Source organism: Saccopteryx leptura, chromosome 10 (genome assembly GCF_036850995.1).
Source record: "Saccopteryx leptura isolate mSacLep1 chromosome 10, mSacLep1_pri_phased_curated, whole genome shotgun sequence".
Taxonomy (NCBI): domain Eukaryota; kingdom Metazoa; phylum Chordata; class Mammalia; order Chiroptera; family Emballonuridae; genus Saccopteryx; species Saccopteryx leptura.
The window spans coordinates 22,109,381-22,135,830 of record NC_089512.1 but is presented as its reverse complement, the minus strand read 5'-3'; the positions used below and the strand labels follow the sequence as shown (position 1 = coordinate 22,135,830).

At 43.2% G+C, this 26,450-nt stretch overlaps 1 protein-coding gene across 1 annotated transcript in view; it reads left to right on the top strand.

Moving 5' to 3' along the window:
* The window catches only part of RBMS3 (RNA binding motif single stranded interacting protein 3), a 1,408,740-nt gene that overhangs the window by 273,106 nt on the left and 1,109,184 nt on the right, over positions 1–26,450 (top strand). Inside the window, exon 3 of the mRNA XM_066351336.1 lies at positions 22,152–22,217. Coding sequence (XP_066207433.1) covers positions 22,152–22,217 — 66 coding nt within the window. The remainder of the gene's footprint in view (positions 1–22,151; positions 22,218–26,450) is intronic.

Genomic DNA, 26,450 nt, shown 5'->3' with positions numbered 1-26,450 from the left:
ATTACATATAATTTATGTTTAATATGTAAAATAGAATAGGGATCATGTAATATATTATACTTATGTATTGTACATAACAGAAAACATTTATAGGTTAATATATAAATAAAATATAAATATTAATGCATAAACATATATATAGTATATGCTATATTCATAACTCATAATTATTATATGCTATAGAAATACGAACTTCATGAGTTTACACGTGTGTAGGCAGCATGTATAGTTTGGTTACATGTTCACAATGTTTTATAGGATTTTAATTACAGAGCAACTATGCTTATATTTGAAATCGAAGAAGTTATGGCACAGGTGATTAACTGTTCTCCACCTCAGGGCCTTGCACTGGAGTAGAAGGTGCCTTCTGTTAGCTCCATTTGAGATGTTCTCATCTCATCCCTGCCTATGGTAAAGACAACCTGAGCTCCGCATTGGGCATTATGCTGGCTTTCCTGCCCAAACGCTGTGAATGTAAGGTATACACAGACAGAAAGCACGGATCATAACTGAAGTCTGCTTGTCTAGCCATCTCAGTGTCGGACCTGAGTAACTGGGCAGTAGGAGAAGCCAGAGAAATCGCAGGTCTGCTCGAACTGCTCGATTCAGAGTGGCCACTGTTTAGAATCTATTCAAAGGAAAACTGACTATTCCTGGCAAACAGGTGATCATTTAGATCCTCATAATTTATTTACTCTTATTTTAACCGTCCTAAAAATGCTAGTCCATCAATTATACATGGCACTGACTCCGAGCAGCCAGAGGAGAAGCCTGCTGGCACGCGTTGCTTTCAGCCCGTCACCTCAGATTATAAACAAGTTACTTCTATATTTATGTCCCTCCGCAAGCACGCGCATGCATATTGCATATGTCAGATATTATGCAAATCAGTAGTTCTCATTGCCCCCCGCACCACTTTCCTACAGACTCCAGTGCAATTTTCATAAACAACTGTTTCTCAAAAATGATCCTTAGTTTCTCTCTGCAACGACCTCTGTTTGAATCTATTACCTGCCTTCTCTTTTCACTGTGGTTTTGAAGCAAAAGCAGCAGCCTTGCCGTCCTTCTTGCAGAAGATGGTACAATAGGGGTGTTTTCTGATTCATTGGTAATTTTTTTTTACATTTTTTTTGCTCTAATCTGTTCTGGACTGACTCTGAAGAATTGGAATAAGTTTTTGAGTGTGGTTCCTGGAATTCATCTCATTGTATTGAACTCATGCCTTGCTCTGGGTCATTGAAAAAAGGAAACAATGGGGGCAGGGGGAGAAGAAAACCCCAATTACAAAAGGTAGAAAAACAATCGTGTTTCAGAAGGAAATTTCCACTCAGTCCTCCTTATGAACTGTCTATAAGAGTACCGTGAGAAAACCTCGCTGCCAGCAGAATCCGGGCCTTCTCGAAGTCCCAGATATGCTTTCCTTGTGACAGGACTCTCTTAATTGTCATTTCAGGTTGTCCAGAATGACAGGAATAAACAGAAAACAAGAGTTTTGTGTAGAATGAGACTCGAGTTCATCACGGCTATTAAAAATTCTAATGACATGAAAGCCAATTATTGTGACTTCAGGTGGTTATTCTGAATGCGCTTAGATAGTGACAGCTGTGGTAAACATTTCAGCCTCAGACAACTCCATTAATTAATTAGCTCTCAGGACGCTAAAGCTTCCAGTGCTTACACGCTTCAGGAGCCGTGTGGAATACTTAGAAGATACGTATTCTCGGCATGTCCAGACAGGCACACTAGGTACTTAATAAAATTTTTGCCGTGCACTGTACTTGTTTGACATTTATTTATGAGAGTAAGGCTCTGATTTAAAAAATACTTTACCCCATGCTCCACTTTCCCCTATAGAGAACCATATACAGAAAAATCTATAGCAACTTAAAATGAAAAAAACTGTGTCTGAAGAGGACACCCTTTCCACAATTTCCTGGAATTTATTCTACTTAAATATATATTATTTTGGGTGGTGAATTATTTTTCCTGATTTAATGCTTGTGAGTGCTTTTTTTACACAAGCTGGTCCTAAATTCTATTCTCTTAAAAGTACACTCAATTTCCACCTCATCTCCCTTCTCTCAAATTAAGAAAAAATTTTTAAATAATACAGGTAGTAACAGAATTCTTCCAAATACATGGCATGTTTGGAAGAATGAACTTCCCTCCCCATTTACTTATGAGTATTTTAACGAGAATTTTTACTTAATTCTACATAACATTTTAAACTTTACAGTTAAATTGTTTCTTATTTTAAGAATTATGAATCTTTAGTTTTTTGTTTTTTGTTTTTTTTTGGAGGGGAGTAAAAAACTGAAAGACATTTTTCTACTTCTCTACATCTTTTATATCCACAAGAAGCGTCAGCCACAAGAAGCATCGGGAAGAGTCACAAAAGTGTTCCCTCTGACATGATGCTTTCCGTCACAGAGCAAAGACTTCAAAAGTTTTCCACTTGTAAACACCCTGGAAAGTGCACATGGCAATTAGCATGGAGAACCGACCCAATCCGTTAGGACAGCTGTGGCCATCCTTTTCTTACTGCCCAGGGCCAAATGGTCGGATCAGAGCCTTGTCACAAATGCCCAAGGCTGGGAGGCTCACTGCAGGGAGGTGACATCAGCTGCTAAGTTCTCCCACCCTGTTTCATAATAAGGATGAAGAGACAGGGGAAAGCCAAGGATAAGAGTTGAGGAGTAGGCGGTGCCCGGGGCATGTTCACGTGGGGAAAGCTTCTCGCCTCAGATGTCTCTGTGTGATTAAGGAGAGTCTGGGAGAGAAAAAAAGGACATCTCTTAACTCGATGGAGGACTGAATAAAGCACTCTTAACATTCAGGAACAGCTACCACCCTCTGTCAGGCTTTGAAAAGTCTTGTCTTAAAGTGGTTTTCAGGGGGAAGGGGGTGTGGGGGAGGGGGAAGGGGACTTGAGTGAATGGGGAGGAGGTGGGGGGAAGAGTGTAAAGAAGGACAAATATAAGCTGACAGAAAATGATCTGACTTTGGGCGATGGGTAGACCACATAATCAACAGTTCAAATGCTATAGAGATGTTCATCTGAAACCTATGTACTCTTATTGATCCATGTCACCCTGTTAAAGTTAATTCTCTAACTAAAATTTAAAAATAAGTAAATAAAAAAGAAAAGCCTTGTGGATTATAATGCCTTGCTGGTATATAAGCTCAGGGAAGTCTCACTCTCCTGATAATTCTCATGGCTTTGAGGAAAAAATGATTGTGTTGGACATCCAGGGTAGGGGTGGCTCAGTTCTGGGGAACTGGGTTCTAGCCAGCTCATGACCAGATCCTCCCACTTAACATTGTCTACTCTGTGGCATCATTAATATAAAAATGCTTTGAAAAGATACAAAGTAATATGTGAATATTGATACTCATATTTCCAGAGAAAGTTTGACTTTAGTTCAACCTCCCCAATTTATAGGTGAGCAGAAGTGACTGTTGAATGCCATAAATATCAGATCCAGGAGAAAAAACAACCTATTTCCAGATGTTTTTTCCCTATACCTTATGTTGCAATTAGCCTCCACAATTCCCTCCAATGATCCCTGTTTCTTGGTATTCACTCCCTGGTGTGGATCCCTCCCACACTGTAACAGAATTGGTCTGTTCGGCCCGTGATCACCAATAAGCATGGACCATGAATGAGAAAATTTCTTCTGCTTGAAAGAACTCTGACAAAGCCTGATACTACTATGTATGTTTTACAAGTTTACAAGATATTTTGCCAGAAAATCTTCAATTTGCTAATTTGGCCAATGAAACCAACTTTGAGTTTTTAAGTTATAAATGTTAGTGCCTTGACATTTTTGTGGAGGTTATAATCTAATTTATAGCTTCCTAAGTGATGGTTTTTCTACTACAAGTTCCAAAAGTAGCGATCACTGATGGGGTGAGGATGGCGGGAGGTGGAGAACACAGAAAAATGTGGCAAGGTGTGAATTTTCCACAAAACAAGCAAACAAAAAATCACCAACACCTTTTAAGTAGTCTATCTTTGCGGCTCTCCAATGTGTGAAAGTCAAGGTGTTGCTTCCAATGTTTCTTGACACTCCCAAGTTCCAAACCAGTTCTCCAAGGAGTTAGGATCAAATTTTTCACTCAGGCTGATATACACTACAAATTAGTTACCTCCTTAGGCAACTCATTATTTTCTTGGATAAGCTCATTATTTTTTCAGGAATATTGTAGGGAAGAGTCAATCCCTGAGATGTTAATAGATATTTAGTAAGAAAACAAGTTGAGAGAGAGAAAAGGACAGAGGGAGGAGAAAGGGAGAAGGGGGAGGAGGAGGGGACGGAAAAGGTCGTTGAGGGGAAAGGTAAGGGAGGGTAGCCACAGGAGAGAATTTTAAGTGAGCAAATAGGTTCTCTGGGACAAAAAGCGTTGGGAAGCTGTGTTGAACAGATTGACGCATGGATGGGTCTTCCGAGCTGAAAACTGCATGACCTTTATATGCCCAAATGTCCAGTGATTCTTCAAGAGAGGAATTAGAACAGTGTCCTACATGTTTGCTTTCCTGCTTTTCTGATACTTAAACATTCCGGTAAGGGATGGGAACAATGTACTGACTATAACCCGCGGACCAAATCTGATGCAAGGTTGTCTCTGCAAACAAAGTTTTATTGGGACACAGCCGCTGCCCATCTCTTGTGTTGTCTCTGTCTGCTTTCGCGCTACAAGGGCACAGCTGAGGAGTTGTGGAAGAGACCGTATAGACCATTTACTGTGTGGCCCATCTAGAAGAATTTTGCTGACTTCTGGGTTGGATCACTTGGGAAATGTAACAGTTCCCAAAATCGACGAAAGAACCATTTTTTCGGTAGTTCATGCTGTTGGGCCAGTTTCTGTAAAACACAGAGCGCAGAACACTTGAGTCAGCTCAGGTTTTCCTCGTGAGCGCGCATGCGCTCCCCTCCCCACAGGACCTCATGCCTAACTCCCTATCCTGCCCTGTTAGGCAGCCGCACAAGGAGGATTTCTGCTTCCCCGAGACAAGTGGCTGTTTGAGTCCAGTAGCTAAAGTGAATCGGTTCTTTTTTATAAGATATAGCAAGATCAAGTTGAGTTACAGAGAGAGCTGCATGATAACAGGAAGCTTATCATTTATTTATGGGGCATCGTGTTCACTGTTTTTAGTCTTTTGCAGGAAGGGAACTGGAGGTTACCTTGTGCTCACGTCTTCAGGGACTTTGAGTTCTCCGTTCTCCTTGAAGAAAGTGACTGCAAAACATGTTAAATAACAATGTGAAATTCCAGGGACTTGATATTTTTTTTCTTTCTTTTTTTGTATTTTTCTGAAGCTGGAAACGGGGAGAGACAGCCAGACAGACTCCTGCATGCGCCCGACCGGGATCCACCCGGCACGCCCACCAGGGGGCGACGCTCTGCCCACCAGGGGGCGATGCTCTGCCCCTCCCGGGCGTCACTCTGTTGCGACCAGAGCCACTCTAGCGCCTGGGGCAGAGGCCAAGGAGCCATCCCCAGCACCCGGGCCATCTTTGCTCCAATGGAGCCTCGGCTGCGGGAGGGGAAGAGAGAGACAGAGAGGAAGGAGAGGGGGAGGGGTGGAGAAGCAGATGGGCGCTTCTCTTGTGTGCCCTGGCCGGGAATCGAACCCGGGACTTCTGCACGCCAGGCCGACGCTCTACCACTGAGCCAACCGGCCAGGGCCGGACTTGATATTTTTTAAAAAGACCAAAAGGAGGAAAAATCCTGATACTTTTTCCCCCATGATTCAGGAGAATAATGTCTTCCTCTCCCTTCCGTGCGATTCACAGGATACTAGAGTACATGCTTTCTACAGACTTTTACTTAGAGTAAGAGGTGAATAGTTGTATTGCTAATGAGGCGAATTAGTTATCTATTGATATATAACAAATTACCCCCAAATTTAACAGTTAAAACAACAAATGTTGATTATCTTGTGTAGTTTCTGGGAGTAGGACATATGTGATCAGACCATCTGGGTAGTTCTGGGTCAGGGTCTCTCTTAAAGTTTCAGTCAAGCCATTAGCTGAGGCTGCAGTGTCTGAAGATTTGACTGGGGCTGACCTTCCAAGTTCACTCACATGGATATTTACAGGGCGTTCCAGTTCCTCACCACGTGGGGCACTGCATAGGGTGGCTCACAATACAGCTTCTCCCAGAGTAAGTGATGCAAGAGCAAGGAAGTGAGGCCAAGGTCTTACCTAATCAAGGAGGTAACCAGTCATTATATCCCTATTCTATCGGTCAAACATATGCAGAAGCAGAGGGTGTAGGAAGCCATCTTGGAGCCTGGTGACTACACTATGTTTATATAAATCAGCATCTTTTGGTGGAGCAACCTTTCATGCCCTCACTTCTTGTCCCTGGTCTTGAATATCAAAGCCCAAGACCAGAACTTGAGCCTAAAATCAATTCTGCACATGTAACATCATCACTTGCCTACCGAGCACCATTTTGTAAATGAGAATAAGGTAACTTTTCGAAGATATTTTCCTTCCACTCTCTGGAAAATTATATCAATTTTGTTACAGCAGGGCACTTTACAACTTCTGCTGGAAAAGTGTTGCAATATACTGCTGTATGATTTTTCTTTTGTGTCTCGTGAGTGGCTCCCTCACGCAGGGCATATCCTGTCTGACCTCGTATGCGGTGGAAGGAACAACACTCTGCAGTAGAGTGTGTATGTGTTAACCTCACTTACTGGACTCTAAACTCTGTGAGGGTAAGAACTGAATCTTCATTCATTCATTCATTCATTCATTCATTATCTGATATGTACTGAGATACTTTTATGTGCATGATAGTAAAAGTGATGGTTGAGGCCCTGGCCGGTTGGCTCAGTGGTAGAGCGTCAGCCTGGCGTGTGGAAGTCCCGGGTTTGATTCCCGGCCAGGGCACACAGGAGAAGCACCCATCTGCTTCTCCATGCCCCCCCTCCTTCCTCTCTGTCTCTCTCTTCCCCTCCCGCAGCGAGGCTCCACTGGAGCAAAGATGGCCTGGGCACTGGGGATGGCTCCTTGGCCTCTGCCCCAGGTGCTAGAGTGGCTCTGGTTGCAACAGAGCGATGCCCCGGAGGGGCAGAGCATCGCCCCCTGGTGGGCAGAGCGTCGCCCCTGGTGGGTGTGCCGGGTGGATCTCGGTCGGGCACATGTGGGAGTCTGTCTGACTGTCTCTCCCCGTTTCCAGCTTCAGAAAAATACAAAAAAAAAAAAAAAAAAAGTGATGGTTGAAAAAGGAAAGTGATCAGAAAATAAGAAACCTGCTTTCTTGGTACTTCCATTCTGGGGAGGGACATGAACCATGTACAACAAAACAAATACAGCAATAAAATCCCAGGGCAGTGATAGGAGCTGTAAAGGAATGACAGTAGGGAAATGGTAGAAAGAGTAACAGTAGGTGGACTTGCATGTGGTTCTTTGGGGGGCATCTTTATCACACCTACATACTAGGTGTACCACAAAATGCTTGTAACGTTAAAATGCACTGAAGGGCCAAAGAACCAGAAAATAAAAATCCTGGTAGCACCGTTCTGATTTCGGTAAATATGTATGGTATTTTAGCTCCTAGAAGAAGATAGAATCTATATTATTCTACACTTGCTTTTTGTCAGTAAAGCACAAAGACTTGGTTAGGTGTCCCTAACAAGACTCATTTATTCCTCCTCCATCACTGGAAAACAAATCAAACTAGGAGGCAAAGGCTTTTGAATATAGTTACTGAATCAGTCTTTTGTACTTAATTGTACTGAGATTTTCTCCCTTTTATTTATTTATTTATTTATTTGCATTGTGGCTAGATTAGATCTACTTCATTTTGCATTTTGTAATGGAATGAGGACACAATGAGTAACGCATCCAATTTCAGATTTCACAACTTCAGAGGGAGGAGCATGGGGGTTTGGGAGGTGGCCCAGAGGGGGGCAGTGAAATGATTAACAGGCTGGAAACTAGGGCACACAGACAAAGGTTAAATAAAACCGGGTTGATTTAATCGAGAAAAGAATACCAGTGATGCTTAGCATTAGAAAGAGATGAAGAATATGGGAGCTGCTTGTCATATACCTTAACGATCTGGGCTTTTTACTGAAACTGGAAAGATTTAGGTCAGCCTGTAGATAGCATTCCTTACCCCACTGTTATATTTCCCTGTAGCGTCAGGAATGCGACAGAACTCCTTGGCTGAGCTAGTTTGGTCCAGAGTTCTGGGATTCCTTAACAGAGCTCAATGAGTTCTTATTATGTGAGGGTAATTAGTCTGTGATTGTGTTTATCAAGGATGGGAAGGGTGGAGACTATGTCTTCAGTATCTCATAAACACTAGCTGGGTGCTCAGTAATTGTTGAATCAATATAGTGACACATATCGGAATCCGTATTCCAGGCTATCTCAAATATAACAGGGAAATCCTGCTGCTCTTTCAACAGCAAAGTTATTAAACAGATGCCAGAGCTTCACCCCACATCCTTATTTTCTTTATCCGTTTCCTTTTCTTAGCTTGCCTGGTATGCATACATATCCATGAGACTTTTTTGTAGCTACTTATTAAGGTGTGCGTGGGTAGAGCCCTTACCACGTAGACTTTGTAAAGTTTCTTGCCTGGAAGAAAGGTTTTCTGAGTCAGCTCTCCATACCTTATTAAAAAATGTTACTGCTGCCTGACCTGTGGTGGCACAGTGGATAAAGCGTCGACCTGGAAATACTGAGGTCGCCGGTTCGAAACCCTGGGCTTGCCTGGTCAAGGCACATATGGGAGTTGATGCTTCCTGCTCCTCCCCCCTTCTCTCTCTCCTCACTCTCTCTCTCCCCCCCCCTCTCCTTTCTAAAAATGAATAAATAAAAAAATTTATAAAAAAAATGTTACTGCTGTCTAGGTGATTTGCCTTTGTGGTCTTGTTTCTTGCATGATTCATCCTGTTCGGGTTGGAAACCTGATTTTTCATCAGAAATGGAAAAAAAAACAAAAAACCCATAAGTCATGGTCTGTCATCCAGAGTTCAGTCTGTCTGAATAACCCATGCTGGTTCCTGGATCATCTTTGTCAATGACGTTCTGTGCTAAGATGTTAAATACAGGTGTCCAATTGGCACCTTCCAACACTATTTATTGGTTTTCCATTTTTCATTTTTTGCTCAAGGCTTAATGCAGGGGGGAAAAAAACCCTCAGCTACTGAAAAATGTGCGTGTTGCCAAAGTTCCTTCTCTTACGGTGATGGGCAATTAGACTTGGAGGAAGCTGGCCAAGCAAAGGACAATTGGGGGATGGAGCGCGGCGGCTGATTGGCTGGCGGGCCGTCTCGCTGCGGCATCTGGCAGCTTCACTCAATTATGAACTGCCATTGAATTTGGTCTGTCTTCCAGGTTTCCGCATAGCACCTCTCTTTCCTTTGTCTAACAGAACACTGTTAAAGAGGAAGCCTCTAAGTAGCACTCTCTGCGTGCTTTTGTCACTGAAATGTTCTACACACTCCTCCTCCTGAACTCCCTTCTCTGTGAAATAAGTCACCTGGGTTTCCACAAGCCCGGGGAAGGGAGAGAGAGAGAGAGAGAAGATGTAAAGTAGGGTAAATATTTTAGCCTCCACATTTCTTTGACTTCTAGCTTCTCTCCACTTTTGTAGATCACCCCATTCTTTCAAAGTTTGCTCGCAGTGTTCCTGAGACATTTCATGTGGGGTAACGTGTATCCACTCACTGATACTCTCCACTTCAAAGTGGTGCCTGCTATTTCCTTATTCCTTGCTGGTAGTTTGTATGAAGCCCTACCAAGGAACTCAGCATCCTCATATCTTAAAGTCTGGGCAAATAGTACTACACTTTCCAAGAAATTACGGTGGCCTTTAGGGCTCTGGAATCTTCCCGAATTTTGTTGTATTTGCCCTCAAGAATGTAACATCCACCAGCACCATCTCTTATTTAAACAGTCTCCTGTTTATACTTGCCAAAGCTAAATAGGGTTAATATAAGGCCAGTGGCTGCCGCTGCATTGGCCATGCAGGTTCTTATTGAATTTGGATGGTAAAGAAACAGTGGAGCCAAAAGATGGTGGGCCATGCCTTTATTAAAGTCTCACACCAGCAGAGGAGCAAACAGACAGGGAAACACTTCCCTTTCATTCAGAGCTCCCAAAACCCTGATGCATTCTCAGGTTCCACAACCAGGAGAATCCTCTCCGGTTCCTCCTAGAATCAAAGGCCCCACCAGTCTCAGCGGAGCTCGCAAAGCCCCTCAGGTCTGGTTCCCATTCTGCACTCCTTCTCCTCTTCTGCAAAAACTGGCTTCTTCTTCAGCACTCTGCATTCTCTCTGCTCTCCCTGAAAAACTGTCTGGACCCACAAAGACCCCCTCCTCCAGCACACATTAGCAAAAACAATGGCCCCTCCCAACCAGGAATGAAGTTCCAAATTTGCAATCAACTGCCCTGCTCTGAGGGCAAGCACACAAGTGCCAGCCCCAGGCCTTTTTTTTTTTTTTTTTGTATTTTTCTGAAGTTGGAAACAGGGAGGCAGTCAGACAGACTCCCGCATGCGCCCGACTGGGATCCACCCAGCATGCCCCCCAGGGGGTGATGCTCTGCCCATCTAGGGCATTACTCCGTTGCAACCAGAGCCATTCTAGTGCCCTGAGGCAGAGGCCATAGAGCTATCCTCAGCGCCCGGGCCAACTTTGCTCCAATGGAGCCTTGGCTGCGGGAGGGGAAGAGAGAGACACAGAGGAAGGAGAGGGGGCGGGGTGGAGAAGCAGATGGGCGCCTCTCCTGTGTGCCCTGGCCGGGAATCGAACCTGGGATTCCTGCACACCAGGCTGACACTCTACCACTGAACCAACCGGCCAGGGCCCCCCGCGCCATTTTTTAATAATAAAAGTGAGCAAACTAAAAAAATACAAATTTTACAAACTCATTTGCCCAACAGTTAAGTTTATTAAAACAATTAATTAGCCATTTACTAAGCACGTACTACCCTCCAGACACAGGCATCAGGGTTACATGAGTAAATAATACCCCATAACCTAGTGCAAGGGTCCCCAAACTACGGCCTGCGGGCCACATGCGGCCCTCTGAGGCCATTTATCTGGCCCGCTGCACTTCTGGAAGAGGCACCTCTTTTGTTGGTGGTCAGTGAGAGGAGCACAGGATGCATCCGCTAATGTACTCCTGGAGTACTGTGTTTGGCGGCGCTGCAAAGCGCGGCGTCGCTCACATACAGTACTACTTCCAGTGTCGCGAGACGCATGCGTCACGGCTCCGGAAGTGCGTCATGTCACTTATTACAGCTAGCAGTGACAAATATAGAACCGGACATTGACCATCTCATTAGCCAAAAGCAGGTCCATAGCTCCCATTGAAATACTGGTCAGTTTGTTGATTTAAATTTACTTGTTCTTTATTTTAAATATTGTATTTGTTCCCATTTTGTTTTCTTACTTTAAAATAAGATATATGCAGTGTGCATAGGGATTTGTTCATAGTTTTTTTTATAGTCCAGCCCTCCAAGTTTCAGAGGGACAGTGAACTTGCCCCCTGTGTAAAAAGTTTGAGGACCCCTGAACTAATGGAATGTAGTCTACTAAAGAAAGCTGCATTTAGAAGGCAATTACAAGGCAGTGTGATCAACTTTTGCTATGAGGCAAGTTCAAATGGGTCGCAGTAGCCCATTCAGGGAAGGCTGTCCAAGAGTGGGGCTTGATATTTAAACTGAAACCCTTACCCAACCATTTAATTGGGCTGTGGTGGTTCAAGGTTCAATCTATATCCGTAAATTAAAAATCAGATTCTTTTTCCCCAAGCGTCTTCCTACAATTTCCAGAAATATTTCTCTGGAGTTGGAGAGTCCATTTTATCTGTTCAGAGAAAACTGCTATCAATAATAACCTCGGATCTCCATGCCTCTCCTTTACATCATCCTTGTCCTTCAGTGGATGCAGGTAGCAGTGGAAGGGTGTGCTGGGATTATTCTGGGATTTTTCTGTGCTGCTAAGGATTTCACATCAATCAATTGAAGAGCCTCTTTTTAAAAAGCAAACTGCTGAATCCCACTTCCAGATATTTCTAAATTCTTAGTGCCAGAGAATTTGCATTTTGAACCAGCATGCATCATTATTCCAATCTGGATACCACCCTTTTATTAATGATTGGTTGCTAAGGGCGCTAATCGGAGATAGGTGAAAATATAAACAATTACTTATCTGGTTTGTCAGGTGGTAATTATTTTTTGTCTAGGCTGACCTCCAAACCACACATTATGGCTAGTATATTGAAAGACTCATGAAGGAAACCCAACTAGATTTTGTGTTTTGTGCCATGAGACTAATTTTTGAATACAGTCACATCCATCAGAAACTATGGTACAATTCTGAACCTGTCATGTCTTTAAAGTCTGTAATTAATGTTGACCAGTTGTTTTGTTCTTTCTCTGGCTTTTTACATTTATCATTAACACTAGAAAGGGCATTAAGTGTGTGAATCACAATAGTCTGCAACTAGCATTATAAAGTGTCAGTTACTGAAATGTAGTGTGACCTTTAGGGAAAAGTTCAGTGTGGGCATGGAAATATTGTAACACTTGTCTAGAGGAGCTAGATGTGGATTTCATATGGATATTGTTGCATTGAAATCCACAAGTGCCTATCTTTTGCCCTTCCTACTTACAAGGTTCCTTAATAATTTGGGTTCTATCCTGTAGGTTGCACACCTCATTTTTCTTTAAAATGTTTTTAAACATCAGTGTTCACATCTTGACTTTGATTTCCATAATTTGTTTTGATTAAAAAAAACCCACAAACCTCTTAAGAAGACAAGAGTAACAAGTGTTGGTGAGGATGTAGAGGAAAGGGAACCCTTGTGCACTGCTGGTGGGACTTTAAAGTGGTGCAGCCTCTATGGAAAACACTATGGAGGTTCCTCAAAAATTTTAAAAAAACTTGCATGCCATCCAGTAGTTTAACTTCTGGATATAGTATATCCAAAGAGAGTGAACACAGGCTATCAAAGGGATATTGGGACTCCATGTTTATTGCAACACTGTTTACAATAGCCAAGATAGAGAAACAACCCAGTGTACATAATGAGGTAAGTCAGACAGTGAAAGACAAATACTATATGCTATCACTTATATGTCGAATGTGAGAAAGCTGAACTTAGGAAAACAGAGTAGAACGGTAGTTACCAGGGGATAAGGGTGCAAGAATTGGGAAAATATTGTGTAGGGGTACAATCTTATAACTAGTAGATACACAAGTCCTAGAGACCTAATGTACAGCTTCAATAAATGTAGTCAACAATACTGTATTAGAAACTAAAGTGTTAAGACCTCAGTTGTGTTGGAATCCATGGGAGTCCGAAAAGACCAGAGTAACAGGCTTTATTGAAAGGAAGAAAGGAACCCTGCTGGGCACTTCTCTGGGGAGAAGGGCACCAGTTACAGATTATGAGGCAAATTTTATAGGGTTTGGGAGAGCCTGAGGGGGTACTGAGTCAAAAGTTTTGGTATATTCCCTTTTATGGTTTTACAGTTTCAGCTTTCTGAAATGCTCCTTTTTGGGGCAGGTTGACCAGCTTCCTGGAACTCTTCTGCCTCAGGGGCGATTATCCAGTAAGTAAGGGTGAGGTCAGGCAGCCAGGTGGGACAACAAAAGGGCAGTTGGAATTTCATATATCTATCATTTCTCAATTCTGTGGTATGATAAAAAAGGAAAAGAGGTGGGGGGAAGGAGAGGGTATGGGGTTCAGGAAGGAGGTTTGTCTCTGACCAGCCATCTTCTGGAGCTACTTCCTGCTGTTATCCCTATAGGAGGCCTCTTCGTGAACCCCTCCCTGGGGCAGTTGGAGTAGGGGTTGTAAAAGCATTTGATTGTAGGTAATCCTGGAGATTTCTCTCATTCGAGCCTGCAAGAACTTGATAAAGAAAGGGGCAAGCATTAAAATTAGGCACAAAATTAGGCTAATATCAAGAACAAGGGTTCTTTTCACCATTGTTCGGAATAGGGGTGTATTTATAGGGTTCCAGATTTTTTTGTTTTGCGAGGGCAGGTTTCAGGGTTGGTGTGTAGGGTTAGGTAGATTTTTTTCAATTTTCTGATTGGTGAAGGTCTGCATGCGGTTCTGTAAGAAACTAGTGAACAAACATAAGAGGCAGGGTTCAAAAGTTAGAAAAATAAATAGGAGAGTGAGTGGACCAGTGAAAGGCAATATTCAAGACACCCAGTTTGTGTTAAACCACTGATTCCATGTTTACAAATTCGCTGGGCTTCAGAGAGAGAGAGAGAAAGAATAAGATAGGGCAGCCAGTCCCCCTGCCCCTATACCTACTTCTATAGAGATTCCTAAAGCAACAAGAAGAGGGATTACCTGTACAGCTCGTTTGGTCCTTAGATTGATGGGTAGTGTACTAGGAATTGAAATAGGCTCATGGGGTGGGATTAGGTTGATATTTGGGGTGAGATAGATTAAGGTACAGGTTTCTATCCAATTAGTAGGGAGACATATATAGGTGTTGGTCTCACACAAGAAGAAAGCCCCTGATTGGGTGATACAAGCTAAGAGGTGAATAGAGAATAGAAGGACAAAGGGTCGGTTTTGTTTCTCTGTTTCTGAGCTCCAGATGGTCAGGGTAGGGGAAAGAGTTGCCCCAATAAGTTAGGAGAGAAGAGGATTGTTAGCTAGGGTGACTAATTAAACATTCTTTGAAAACCAGTTTTCTGACTGTTCAAATTCTTTTTTCTCTGTACAAAACTCCTACAACCTGCACAAACCCTCTACAATTTACATACACCCTCAGCTTTCATACACTTTCTTATCCAGAAATAACTGGCCTTCATAACAACTTGCTTTTTCCTTTTTCTTTCAAAAGTATTTCCATACCTTATACCTTCTATTATCAAAACCATACAATTCTTTTCTAGTCAGAACTCTTGATTTAAAAGTCTTTAACTTTTAGTGACAATTATGTTAACTTTCTTTTTACCCTGGTTTCCCTTTTCCCAAAGTCTGATTAAAAGAGTCCTTAGTTTTTTCATATATTTGCCATATGTAGACCAACCAGCTTCTGGTTTGTGGTTGGAGTAAGGCATGCCATTTTTCTACTTTTAGCAGCAGTGCAAGTTGTCAGGATCATAGTGTGTGGACCTGTCCACATGAAAGTCAGTTCTTTGGTGATGTACTGCTGGAAGCACTTCTTGGATGGTCTTTGAACAGTTTGCTGAGTAACCTGTAAATCCTGCAAGTACTTAGGGAAAGGGAGGTTATATTTCTACACTTTGCAGCTACAATTTAAGTCCTAGTGACCACTGCTTCTAGCTGGAATTAGCAGCAGGTCCCAGACTACAATAGGCATGGGGCATTGAGACAAGCGGAATAAAGGAGTAAATACAGCAACAAAGTCAGACTGTCAATACCCACAGTAGAGATCTTTGAGGGATATTTAGTATTCAAATATTCAGTCAAGGCATAGTAGATGGCCCTTTTGTTTCCAAGAAATGAGATCAGCTTATCTGCTACTTGGAAGAAATACCTTAGGCTCGTGAATGATGTCCTTGGGCCTTCAGTGGCAATTCCCAGCATGTTGGGCAAGGTCACAGGTAGCTGGAGCAGGGCTAGAAGAGACTGAACCTTCCCTCCATGGAGTAAGGGGCAGCTTACCTTCTTGTGTCCCTCTTCCACAGCACAGACGTGTCAACCGGTGGGGCCGGGAAGCCTGGCAGACTTCAGTTCAATGACCTTTCTTTCCACTCTGGAGCAGGGCCCTAATGGAATCCTATGAATCCCTTTAGGGCGCTGGAGCCTTTAAGAGCATATGCCAAAAGCTGGTATTTCCTGACTTCTTTTGGTCCTTATTTGCCTTTTCTGTTACTTCTTTGGCCACTATAGACCTTAAAAGCCATGCTCAGAAGATCTCACTGAGAGGCTTGACTAAGAGAAAAATTGGGAATCCAGTGTCAAAAGAAGCCTATTAGACCAAGGAAAGAAAGGATTTGATTTGCGGTGGTAGGTGGTTGGAGACTGCGGAGGGTCTGAGTTTGATCTAGCATGAGACCTCAGGTGGTAGGAGTTAAGGCGATGCCTAGATAGACTACAGACTAAGAGTGAAGTTGAGTCTTTTTTTTTTTTTTTTGTATTTTTTCTGAAGCTGGAAACAGGGAGAGACAGTCAGACAGACTCCTGCATGCGCCCGACCAGGATCCACCTGGCACGCCCACCAGGGGCATCGCTCTGCCCACCAGGGGGCAATGCTCTGCCCCTCTGGGGCGTCGCTCTGCCATGACCAGAGCCACTCTAGCGTCTGGGGCAGAGGCCAAGGAGCCATCCCCAGCGCCCAGGCCATCTTTGCTCCAATGGAGCCTTGGCTGCGGGAGGGGAAGAGAGAGACAGAGAGGAAGGAGGGGGGGTGGAGAAGCAAATGGGCGCTTCTCCTATGTGCCCTGGCCGGGAATCAAACCCGGGTCCCCCGCACGCCAGGCCGATGCTCTACCGCTGAGCCAACCGGCCAGGGCCGAAGTTGAGTCTTAGCAGAGAAGACACGATATCATTTCATAGCAAGGAAGTTAAGAAGGGTGGAGGTGTGTCTCCTTGAGGCAGGCAGGGAGGGGCTGCAGAGGAGTAGGTTATTTACATATTATAAGAGAGTACTAGTTTTGAGATTGCATGCTGCTAAATCCTGAGCTAGTGCCTGCCCAAACAGGTGTGGGCTGTTTTTGAACCCCTGGGTAAGACAGTCCACATAAATTGCTGGGCTGCATTAGTGTCCAGGTAAAGGCAAACAGAAAGTAAGAGTCAGGGTGTAAAGGAATGGTAAAGAAGGCATTCTTGAGGTCTAGGACCGCGAAGTGAGTGGTGTTTGAGGGAATGTTTGACAGTAACGTGTAGAGATTAGGGACTACTGGATGGAGGGGAATTATTACCTCATTGATTAAGTGTAAGTCTTATATAAGGTGATAAGCCCCTGAAGGTTTTTGAACAGGAAGGATGGGGGTATTGCAGGGAGAGTCCATGGAGATGAGTAAGCTTTGATTTAAGAGGTGGATAATTATTGGTTTAAGGCCTTAGAAACAGACACAGTTACACATTAAACAAAGATTTTACATACAAATTATGAATTATGGAATTTAAATGAGCATGTTTTACTTGTTTCAATTAAAATTATACTAGAGATATTTTCTGACAAACAAAGAGACAAAACAGATTACTCACTCACACAGCTCAATAGACAACTCTGCTTCTTTAAGCTTTTCGAGATGGCAGGGAGTTGTCAGCATAGAGGGGAGGAAGAGAGAAAGCAGACGGATGGACAGTGTGAGCAGCTGGATGGAAAGAAGGAGGGTCAGAATCTGCAGGAGGAGGGGGAGGGGATTAGAGTGCTGGTGGTGGTGCCACGTGGTCAGAGGAGTCAAAAAAATTTAGAGCTCTGAGGAGAGGGGAGAGAACAAGGGGTAGTGGAAGCACAGTCAGTCTCTGAGGAGCGGGAAGGATGGGTCGAAGAAGAAAAAGAGACAGCAGAAGCCAGTGGGGTAGGGGGATGGGTCAAAGAATAAGAAGAGACAGAGCTGCCCATCTGTAAGAAGGGAGGAAGAGTTTAAGAACACAGTGGAGAAGGGAGGGGCCCCTGGCCAGCAGGGGAGGAGAAAGAGAGAATGGTATTTGCAGGTGAATGAGAAAGAGGATTTAGTGAAGAGAGGGGAGGGGGTTTTCTGGAGGGTAGAGACTCAAGTGGAAGAGATTTGCAGGGGGACCCGAGAGAGGGGTTCAGGAGGGGGAGAGAGTTGGGAGTCTGCAGAGAAGGAAAGATTAGGAGTGGAGGTTTTAGGTGAGGTTTCTTTGGCCAAAAACGGCCTGCATGTAGAACAAGTGGTACAGAAATTAAGGGCAGGAGCGAAAGTAAAAGGAAGCCTGCACGTAAGGAATCTCCGAGACCTTCCCAGTTCGGTGGCAGAAATTATCTAGGTCCCTCAGAATATTGTAATCGAATGTCCGGTTTTCAGGCCAATGGGAGTCACTGTCTAATTTATATTGGTGCCTTGCCGTGTTACAGAAGAAAATGAGGTTTTTGGCTTAAGGTCAGAGAGGCCCAAATTAGTGAGGTTTTTTATGAGACATCCTAGAGAGGTCTGGTCGGAAGGCTTAGACTCTGAAGAGCTCATAGTGGAGACAGGTAAGCAAGAGGGGGCATCCCCGCCTTTTGTTACTGTCCCAAGAGGAGAAAATCTCTGTGTGGGGGAGTCGTCCCTGATAGAGGTTGTTACCACCTGTCAGGGAGTTCCAAGAGAGAGAATGGAGAGTTTTGGCTAGGCGCCTAGTCTTCTGTGCAGTCTACTGAGACTGAAAGTCAAACCCCTCAAAATGTGAGGTGAGACAGAGTAAACCATCTGACTAGAGAAGATTTTGTGGAAAAGAGAAGCCAACCGGGGAAGGGGAAGGGAGAAACTCCTTACCTTTCTCTAGTCCGGCAGGGGTTCAGGACAGGGACAGATTGCCGGCCAATCAACCTACAATTACATGTCCAATCAGAATCAGGGAGTAAGCCCAGGATGAGCTGCCACTGCCCATTGTTTCCCTGGTTGTAAGTTCGGAGGGCGAAGAGGGATTGTCCAGGCAGTTAGTACCCTGTCTCGGGTTTTTTCACCAAATGTTGGAATCCATGGGAGTCTGAAAAGACCAGAGTAACAGGCTTTATTGAAAGGAAGAAAGGAACCCTGCTGGGCACTTCTCCAGGGAGAAGGGCACCGGTTACAGACTATGAGGCAAATTTTATAGGGTTTGGGAGAGCCTGAGGGGGTATTGAGTCAAAAGTTCTGGTATGTTCCCTTTTACGGTTTTACAGTTTCAGCTTTCTGAATGCTCCTTTTTGGGGCAGGTTGACCAGCTTCCTGGAACTCTTCTGCCTCAGGGGTGATTATCCAGTAAGTAAGGGTGAGGTCAGGCAGCCAGGTGGGACAACAAAAGGGCAGTTGGAATTTCATATATCTATCAAGTTGGTATTGCCACAAAATAAGAAATAATTACGTGCTAGGTGTTAGCTTGCATTATGGTAATATAACAATACGTAAATGTATCAAATCAACACACTATACTCTTTCATCTTATACAATGTGTTATTTCAATTATGTCTTAATTTTGAAAAGTTTTATTTTTCTGATAATAAATATAAAATTTACTGTTATAATTTTAGAAACCTATATTATGGTTTGAAACTGGTGAATTATGTTCTCGCCCTGGCGGGATAACTTGGTTGGTTAGAGCATTGTCCCAAAGCACAGAGGTTGCCAGTTTGATCCTCAGTTAGGGCACATACAGGAACAGATCTATGTTTCTGTCTCTCTCTCTCTCTCTCACTAAAATCAATCAATAAAAGAAAATTATGTTCTCAAAATGTGATGTCTCAAAACCATTCTGATGGTGAATTCCTAAGTTTTTAAGAAGACTTTCAGAGACTCTGCTGAAAGCCAAATTATTGGGCTCAAAACCCAGGTACTAACCCCTTTCCCCAAAATGTCGGAAACTTAAGAGTCTGCTGGCTATTCTGGATTACTAACGTATTCTAATTACCTGAAGTTTAAGAAGAAAAGTTCTTGGTATTTTAAACATATAATATTGAAAGGAATCTAATCTTTCCATGAAAATTCAGTATTGCCACTATAATCAGTAATCATTTTTATACTTAAAAAGTGGAGTATCACTTACTTGAATAGATATGGGGCTGGGAAGAGAACATGGGGCCATCTGATTAGCCTGATTTTACAATTAGGCAGATGGCATCAGAGAAGGTGCATGGTCATGCCCTGGTGAAGTTCATTTCGAGTTGAAGTTCATTGCATATTTCAAATTTATTCCTATTGCTTCTCACTGAGGGAATATGATTAAGCTTTTACTTTAACTCCTAGCTACTTCCTGCATAGTTCTCTCTCTATCCAAGTTGAAAACAAATGCTCCTCCCACACTTTGCTATTGGGCCCAAATGCGTTAACTTCCATGGGGCAGGAGAGATAGGGAGGGCCTGAGGGAGGACCAGCATTGACTGCTCAGATGGGCCGATGCTACAGGGAAGTTGAATTGAGTCGAGCAGGCAGAATACAGCATTTAGCCAACATGCCAGCTTCTCTGTGGCAGAGATTCAGGAAAGCTGTCAGAATCCGGAAAGGCTAGCCCAGAATTACACAGGGATCCTGCAAGGCAGGCCAAGTGCAGTGATGCTGGATGCAGGAGCTGGCAATACTGTCTTGGTCTGCTGATCATTTTCCAGACATACCAACTGCTTTCACATCTTCATGCCTCTGCCATTATGTTCTCTCTGCCTGAAGCATCCACAAGTTTCTGAGGAACTGGAATCTTATAATGTGACTTTTTTTAATATATTTTTTATTTTTCTTAAGTGAGAAGTGGAGAGGCAGACAGACTCCCACATGCTCCCTGACTGGGATCCGCCCGGCAAGCCCCGTATGGGGCGATGCTCTGCCCATCTGTGGTCATTGCTCTGTTGTTCAGTAACTGAGCTAATGTAGTGCCTGAGGTGAGGCCATGGAGCCTTCCTCAGTGCCTGGGGCCAGCATGCTCAAGCCATTCAAGCCATGGCAGAAGAAGAAGAAGGAGGAGGAGGAGGAGGAGGAGGAGAAGAAGAGGAGGAGGAGGAGGAGGAGGGGGAGAGGGAGGAAGAGGAGGAGGAGGAGGAGGAGAGGAAGGGGAGGAGGAGGAGGAGGAGGAGAAGGAGAAGAAGAAGGAGAAGAAGAAGAAGAAGAAGAAGAAGAAGAAGAAGAAGAAGAAGAAGAAGAGGAAGAGGAAGAGGAGGGGGAGGAGGAGGAGGAGAAGGAAGAGGGGGGAGGAGAGGGAGAAAGGAGAGGGAGGGGGAGAGGGAGGGAGAAGAGGGGGGGAGGAGGAGAAGGAGAAGGAGGAGGAGAAGGAATAGAAAGAGGAAGAAGAAGAAGAAGAAGAAGAAGAAGAAGAAGAAGAAGAAGAAGAAGAAGAAGAAGAAAGAGAGAGAGAGAGAGAGAGAGAGAGAGAGAAGGAAGAGGGGGAGGGGTGGAAAAGCAGATGGACCTTTCTCCTGTGTGCCCTGACTCGAATCGAACCTGGGGCATCTACATGCTGGGCTAATGCTGTACCACTGAGCCAACCAGCCAGGGCCTGTAATGTGTAATTTAAACGAGCTAGCCGAGTATATACCATTGCTTGGCAAGTAACAGAAACTATGATTATAGCCAATTACTCCAGGAAGTTCAGGCCAAAGTAGGAGCCTACAGCTGTGTTTCAGCTGCCTAAGAAGATTAAGGTTAACATGACTGCTTGTCTCTTGGCTTTTTCCTCATGGTCACAAAATGGCTGCTCCAGCTCCATGTAGGCTATCTATATTTAGAGAGGAAAAAAAGAGTGATGAGGAAGGTACAAGCTTTATCTTTTCCCTTTCATCAGAAAAACAAAGGGTTTCTCACACCCCTCAGCCCCTGAAAAATTGTACTTATGTCTCATTGGCTGGAATTAGAGGGAAGGAATGCTGAGAAAGTGAGTATTTAGTTTTTCTAGGCATTATGGTAGAAGCAAGCAAATAAAAATGTTTTTAAGGAGGGTTTTGGATTAGTTACTCCACAGTGAGTCATTTTCCATACTCGGGGAGCTGGTAGCAATGGTATGGTCAGGTTTTTCTTAAAATAAGGGGTCTTTTTTGTAACAAGAATAATCAACACTCAAATGCCCTCACACATTAACTTGGGTATCTGTGTACCTTCTTCTATCAAGCAGAAACTTATAATAGTGTGCCTTATTTCCTTCCTGTTGAATTAATGCCTTGTATATCTAGAGCGCTTTACTATACAGAGTGCTTCCCACCTGTGATCATATCTGATCCTCACGGGAATGCCATGAAATAAAAATTATCATTCCAGTCTCACGGAAGAGAAAGTTGAGACAGAGAGCATGCGGGTGACTTTGCACCAGGTCCAATGACTTGTTCAAACTGGGACCTGGATCCAGATGTTCTGACTCTAGTGTTCACATTCTTCTACTTGTTTTAAAAGAAATGAAACAGAAAGGTTCAGTTCAGACAGAATCTCGGATGCGTTAACACTTGGAGCCCTGGACGCTAAATAAATCTTGTTTAGAGAAATAATAAAGTGTATTCAGCTTGTGTGACAGCATGAAATCTTTTTATTTTTCTCCCCTTTCCAGAGAGCCTCGGCCAGCAAGTCTGGTGCTCCTTCCTACAGCAGATGGTCCAGTTCACAGCCACACCAGGTAATATGCCCTTTTTAGAACCTTGACATACTCGTTTCCTTTGAATTGTGCTTAAACTTACAATTGTTTTTGTCACTGGGTACATGGAGACGGTATTGCCTCTTGTGTCTTTTCACCCTGCAGGTAGCTCCCTCAGCCAGGGGCTGTGCAGTCTGAGGTCAGGGTTATGTGAAGTGGAGAATGACCAAAAAATGCTCAAGTTCCTTATCCCAAGCCTGTCTTGGAAAACAGCTAATGAAATCAATCTAGAAATGATTGGAAGTTAATTTTTCCTGTTCCCCCCCCCCCTTCTGTTCCTTTTATTCCTGGAAACTGAGTATGTTTCTACATGGGTGTGCATGCATGCACACATGCTTACGGCACACAGCGTCTGTGTCTAGGAGTATACACGCCAATATATCAGAAAATGTTCTAGTATTAGAATCACCCCCACCCCCTTTTATTTCTGCCTAGTTACTCCAGGTGATCAACAAACTCTCTTCGGGTCAAACAATATACTATTACTTAATCTCCTTAGGGGCAGTTAAACCAGCGGGGCGCTGCTCTGGCTCTGTGGGTAAACAAAATAAGATCATTTCTGCTGGTGAGCAGTTTTACAGGTGACACACTATGATCGCATGGCTTTTCTCCGAAGCAGCACATGGTGAGCCCACTGACACTGGAGTCTTAAGAGCTGAGTAGGATGTGAGTTCAAATTGCCTCCTAGTTATTTTTATCTATTTATTTATTTTTTACAGAGACAGAGAGTGAGTCAGAGAGAGGGATAGACAGTGACAGACAGACAGGGACAGAGAGAGATGAGAAGCATCAATCATTAGTTTTTCATTGCGCGTTGCAACACCTTAGTTGTTCATTGATTGCTTTCTCATATGTGCCTTGACCACAGGCCTTCAGCAGACCAAGTAACCCCTTGCTGGAGCCAGCGACCTTGGGTTCAAGCTGGTGGGCTTTTCCTCAAACCAGATGAGCCCGCATTCAAGCTGGTGACCTCGGAGTCTTGAACCCGGGTCCTCCGCATCCCAATCCTACGCTCTATCCACTGCACCACCACCTGGTCAAGCAAAATTGCCTCCTAGTTATAAGACCAGGAAGAATGACACTCTCATTTGTCTTTTGCTTCATGGGCCAGACTTCTCTCAGACTTTTCAGGTCACCTAGTCTGGCTGTACTGATTATAAAGGAGGCACATTATAAATGATTTATATTCACATTTTTGCTCTCCTTTTATTGACTTTCTGTAGCAATTTAGCATCGGTGATAATTTATCTCAACATCAGTGTACTCTTTTCGTATACTCCTTTTTTATTATCTTCTCTCTGCGATTAGAAATTGATATTTATCAATAACACAACATTGAAGAAAATTAAGAAGAGAAAAATATATCCTTCCATTACACAATATTTTATCATGGTACCAATTTTTATACTGAATTGGTTGGCGAGGGAAAAAAACAAAACGTTGAGATGATGTTTCCCTTTGCCTCCATTGGCGTCAGCTCTGTGGGGATGCTGTTGTTTCCGGTAACTTGGAAAGTACCTATCGTCTCACAAATGTAAGCTAAGAGCTAAGAAAGAGGGCCCGTGGCACCAGTCAAGGGAGATTGCTTTGAATGTCCAGGTTTCCTTAATTTCCTACATAGTAGGCATAACCTGAAAATGCACAGTGGGTTATGAGTCAGCATTTCTGATTTCCGTTCTCACACTTCCCAGAGACCAAGTTGAGCAAGTCACTACTCACGTCTCTGTACTCACTCTGATGATGGAGGGATATTCTAATTTAATCTTATCTTCACTGTTAAGGCAGGGGTCGGGAACCTTTTTGGCTGAGAGAGCCATGAACGCCACATATTTTAAAATGTAATTCCATGAGAGCCATACAATGACCCATGTACATTACGCATTATCCAATAAAAATTTGGTGTTGTCCCAGAGGACAGCTGTGATTGGCTCCAGCCACCCGCAACCATTAGCGGTAGGAAATAAATGGATTGTAATACATGAGAACATTCTATATTTTTCACATTATTATTTTTTTTTATTAAAGATTTGTCTGCGAGCCAGATGCAGCCATCCAAAGAGCCACATCTGGCTCGCGAGCCATAGGTTCCCGACCCCTGGTCTAAGGAAAGTGAGACCCAGAGACGATATTGTCCAAGGTTATAGAGATGTAGTTGGTCTGGGATTCTTTGTTGTTGTTGCCGTTTTCCTCCGGAACTCATTCAGTTTTACAAGTGAGATAATCTAATGTAGTCTTTCTGTGCCTCTGCGCTGGTCCTGCAAATTTTTCACATGCTGCAATGAATGAGGGAAGGTGAAAACAAGGTGGTATTTGGGGCAGTCCTTAATGCTGAGAAAATATCCTTTTAGTTTTCGGATAATATGATGACCTCATTTTATGAAATCTGGGAATTATTACGTGGTATTTGTATGGTTTTTAATATCCTAACTAAATTAAAATGGTGAGTGTCCTCTATACATTGCCCACTCTTTTCATTGAATCCTTACAGGTATATGAAAGCCAAGGGCAGAAGAATTACCAAAATGTGGATTTCACTTTTATGCTCTCACCTGTTGAAATGAATGTGGATAATTTGGGAGACTGTGTTTCAGCAATGCAGTTCTGATTGGCAGGGGCATAACTTGATGGCATTTCCAAATGGTACTCTGATTAAAACTTATACTGATGACATCACTTTTGTATGAAAATTCCCTTTAATTCTAAGTGAAAGGGGTGGTACATATTTTTGTCGTTCGGTGATTTCTCATTGTGCAAACATCATGGACTGTTTTACATAAACCTAGATGGTATAGCCTATTACTATTATTATATGTATTATACTTTATATGACTGGCAGCATGACAGATTTATTTACACCAGCATTAACAGGAACAGGTGAGTAATGCATTGCTCTACAGCGTTAAAGTGGCTATGGTGTTACTGATGGCTAGGATGTTGTGATGGCTACAGTGTTACCAAGGCTATGAGGTTACCATGGCTACAGTGTTAGGATGGCTACACTATTATGAGGGTTAAGATGTCGCCATGACTAGGACACTCCTAGGAGGTAGGAATTTTTTAGCTCTATAAAAATCGTCTGGGACCATCATCATATATGCAGGCTGTGTTGACCGAAATGCTGTTTTCTGGTACATGATTGTATTCTCTAAGTTTTTGCCTATTGTGCCAGTCATTTGCTCATGGCTTTCAGAACTGCTCCATGCCTACGCCTTGACATCTGCTTTTTTAGCCTTCTTGGCTAACTGACTCCTAAACAGATTCACCCAATGGGAGGCATTGTTGGCAAATTGGGAAGAGATTGAAAGAGAAAAACCAGGATCTGTTTCTGTTTCTCCCTGTCTTTTGCTTTGGGTGGTACATCTCTATGGTCTGAGCCTCTGTATGGATCCAGTTCCCATGAGGCTTCTGGTGTCTAGGTAATATCCCCCATGTTTGGCCAGCTTTGGGGGGGTAGCAGTGTGCCCCTGCCTTCCCTGTCTGTTCTTTTAGCTCTTCCGAAACCCTACTGCTTTGTTTCCTTTATTAAATCCCTTCTCTTGGACTGCCTTGAAACAGACTGTGAGCTGGGTTCTTCTTTCAGATCTTCTGACTGGTTTTGGGCTGATGCACCTACTATGGCGTGATGAACCTCATTCTATGGTTTCTAAAACAGTGGCTTTTAATTTTAGAAATATTATGTGAATATTTACAGGATCACCAGCCTTACAGCTGCTGAAAACTCTAAGATTTATTCTCTTAAACTGGCCAGGTGGGTGGTAATCCTTTCCCACTCCTACCTCCACACAGAATAATTATTCCTCTTTGTAACTCATGCTCTAATCCTTCCCTTTTACATTTGTGTTTATTACAAAAACCTTTGTCTTTTGTGTTTGAAATGTAATAGGCTTATTGGCTTCAGTCTTTGAAAGTACCTACACAAATTCTCAGCCTGAGGTTGAAAATACAACTGCAACTCAATTCCTGTTTTCAGCTTTGTGTCTTTTTCTGATTTTTTGGCATCAGCAGAACATTTCAGGACAAAAAAAAAAAATTGAGTCATGGATTTATAGTCTCTAAGAAAAGTGGATCTTTTTCTACTTGTTTTCAGAACACCATTTGTAAATTTCAGATAGACACACACATAGATACAGTCATGATTAAATCAGGACATAGGGAGATACCTGCTCATTCGAGAATTAATGACATCACCATTCGTTCATAATCATTATCATCATA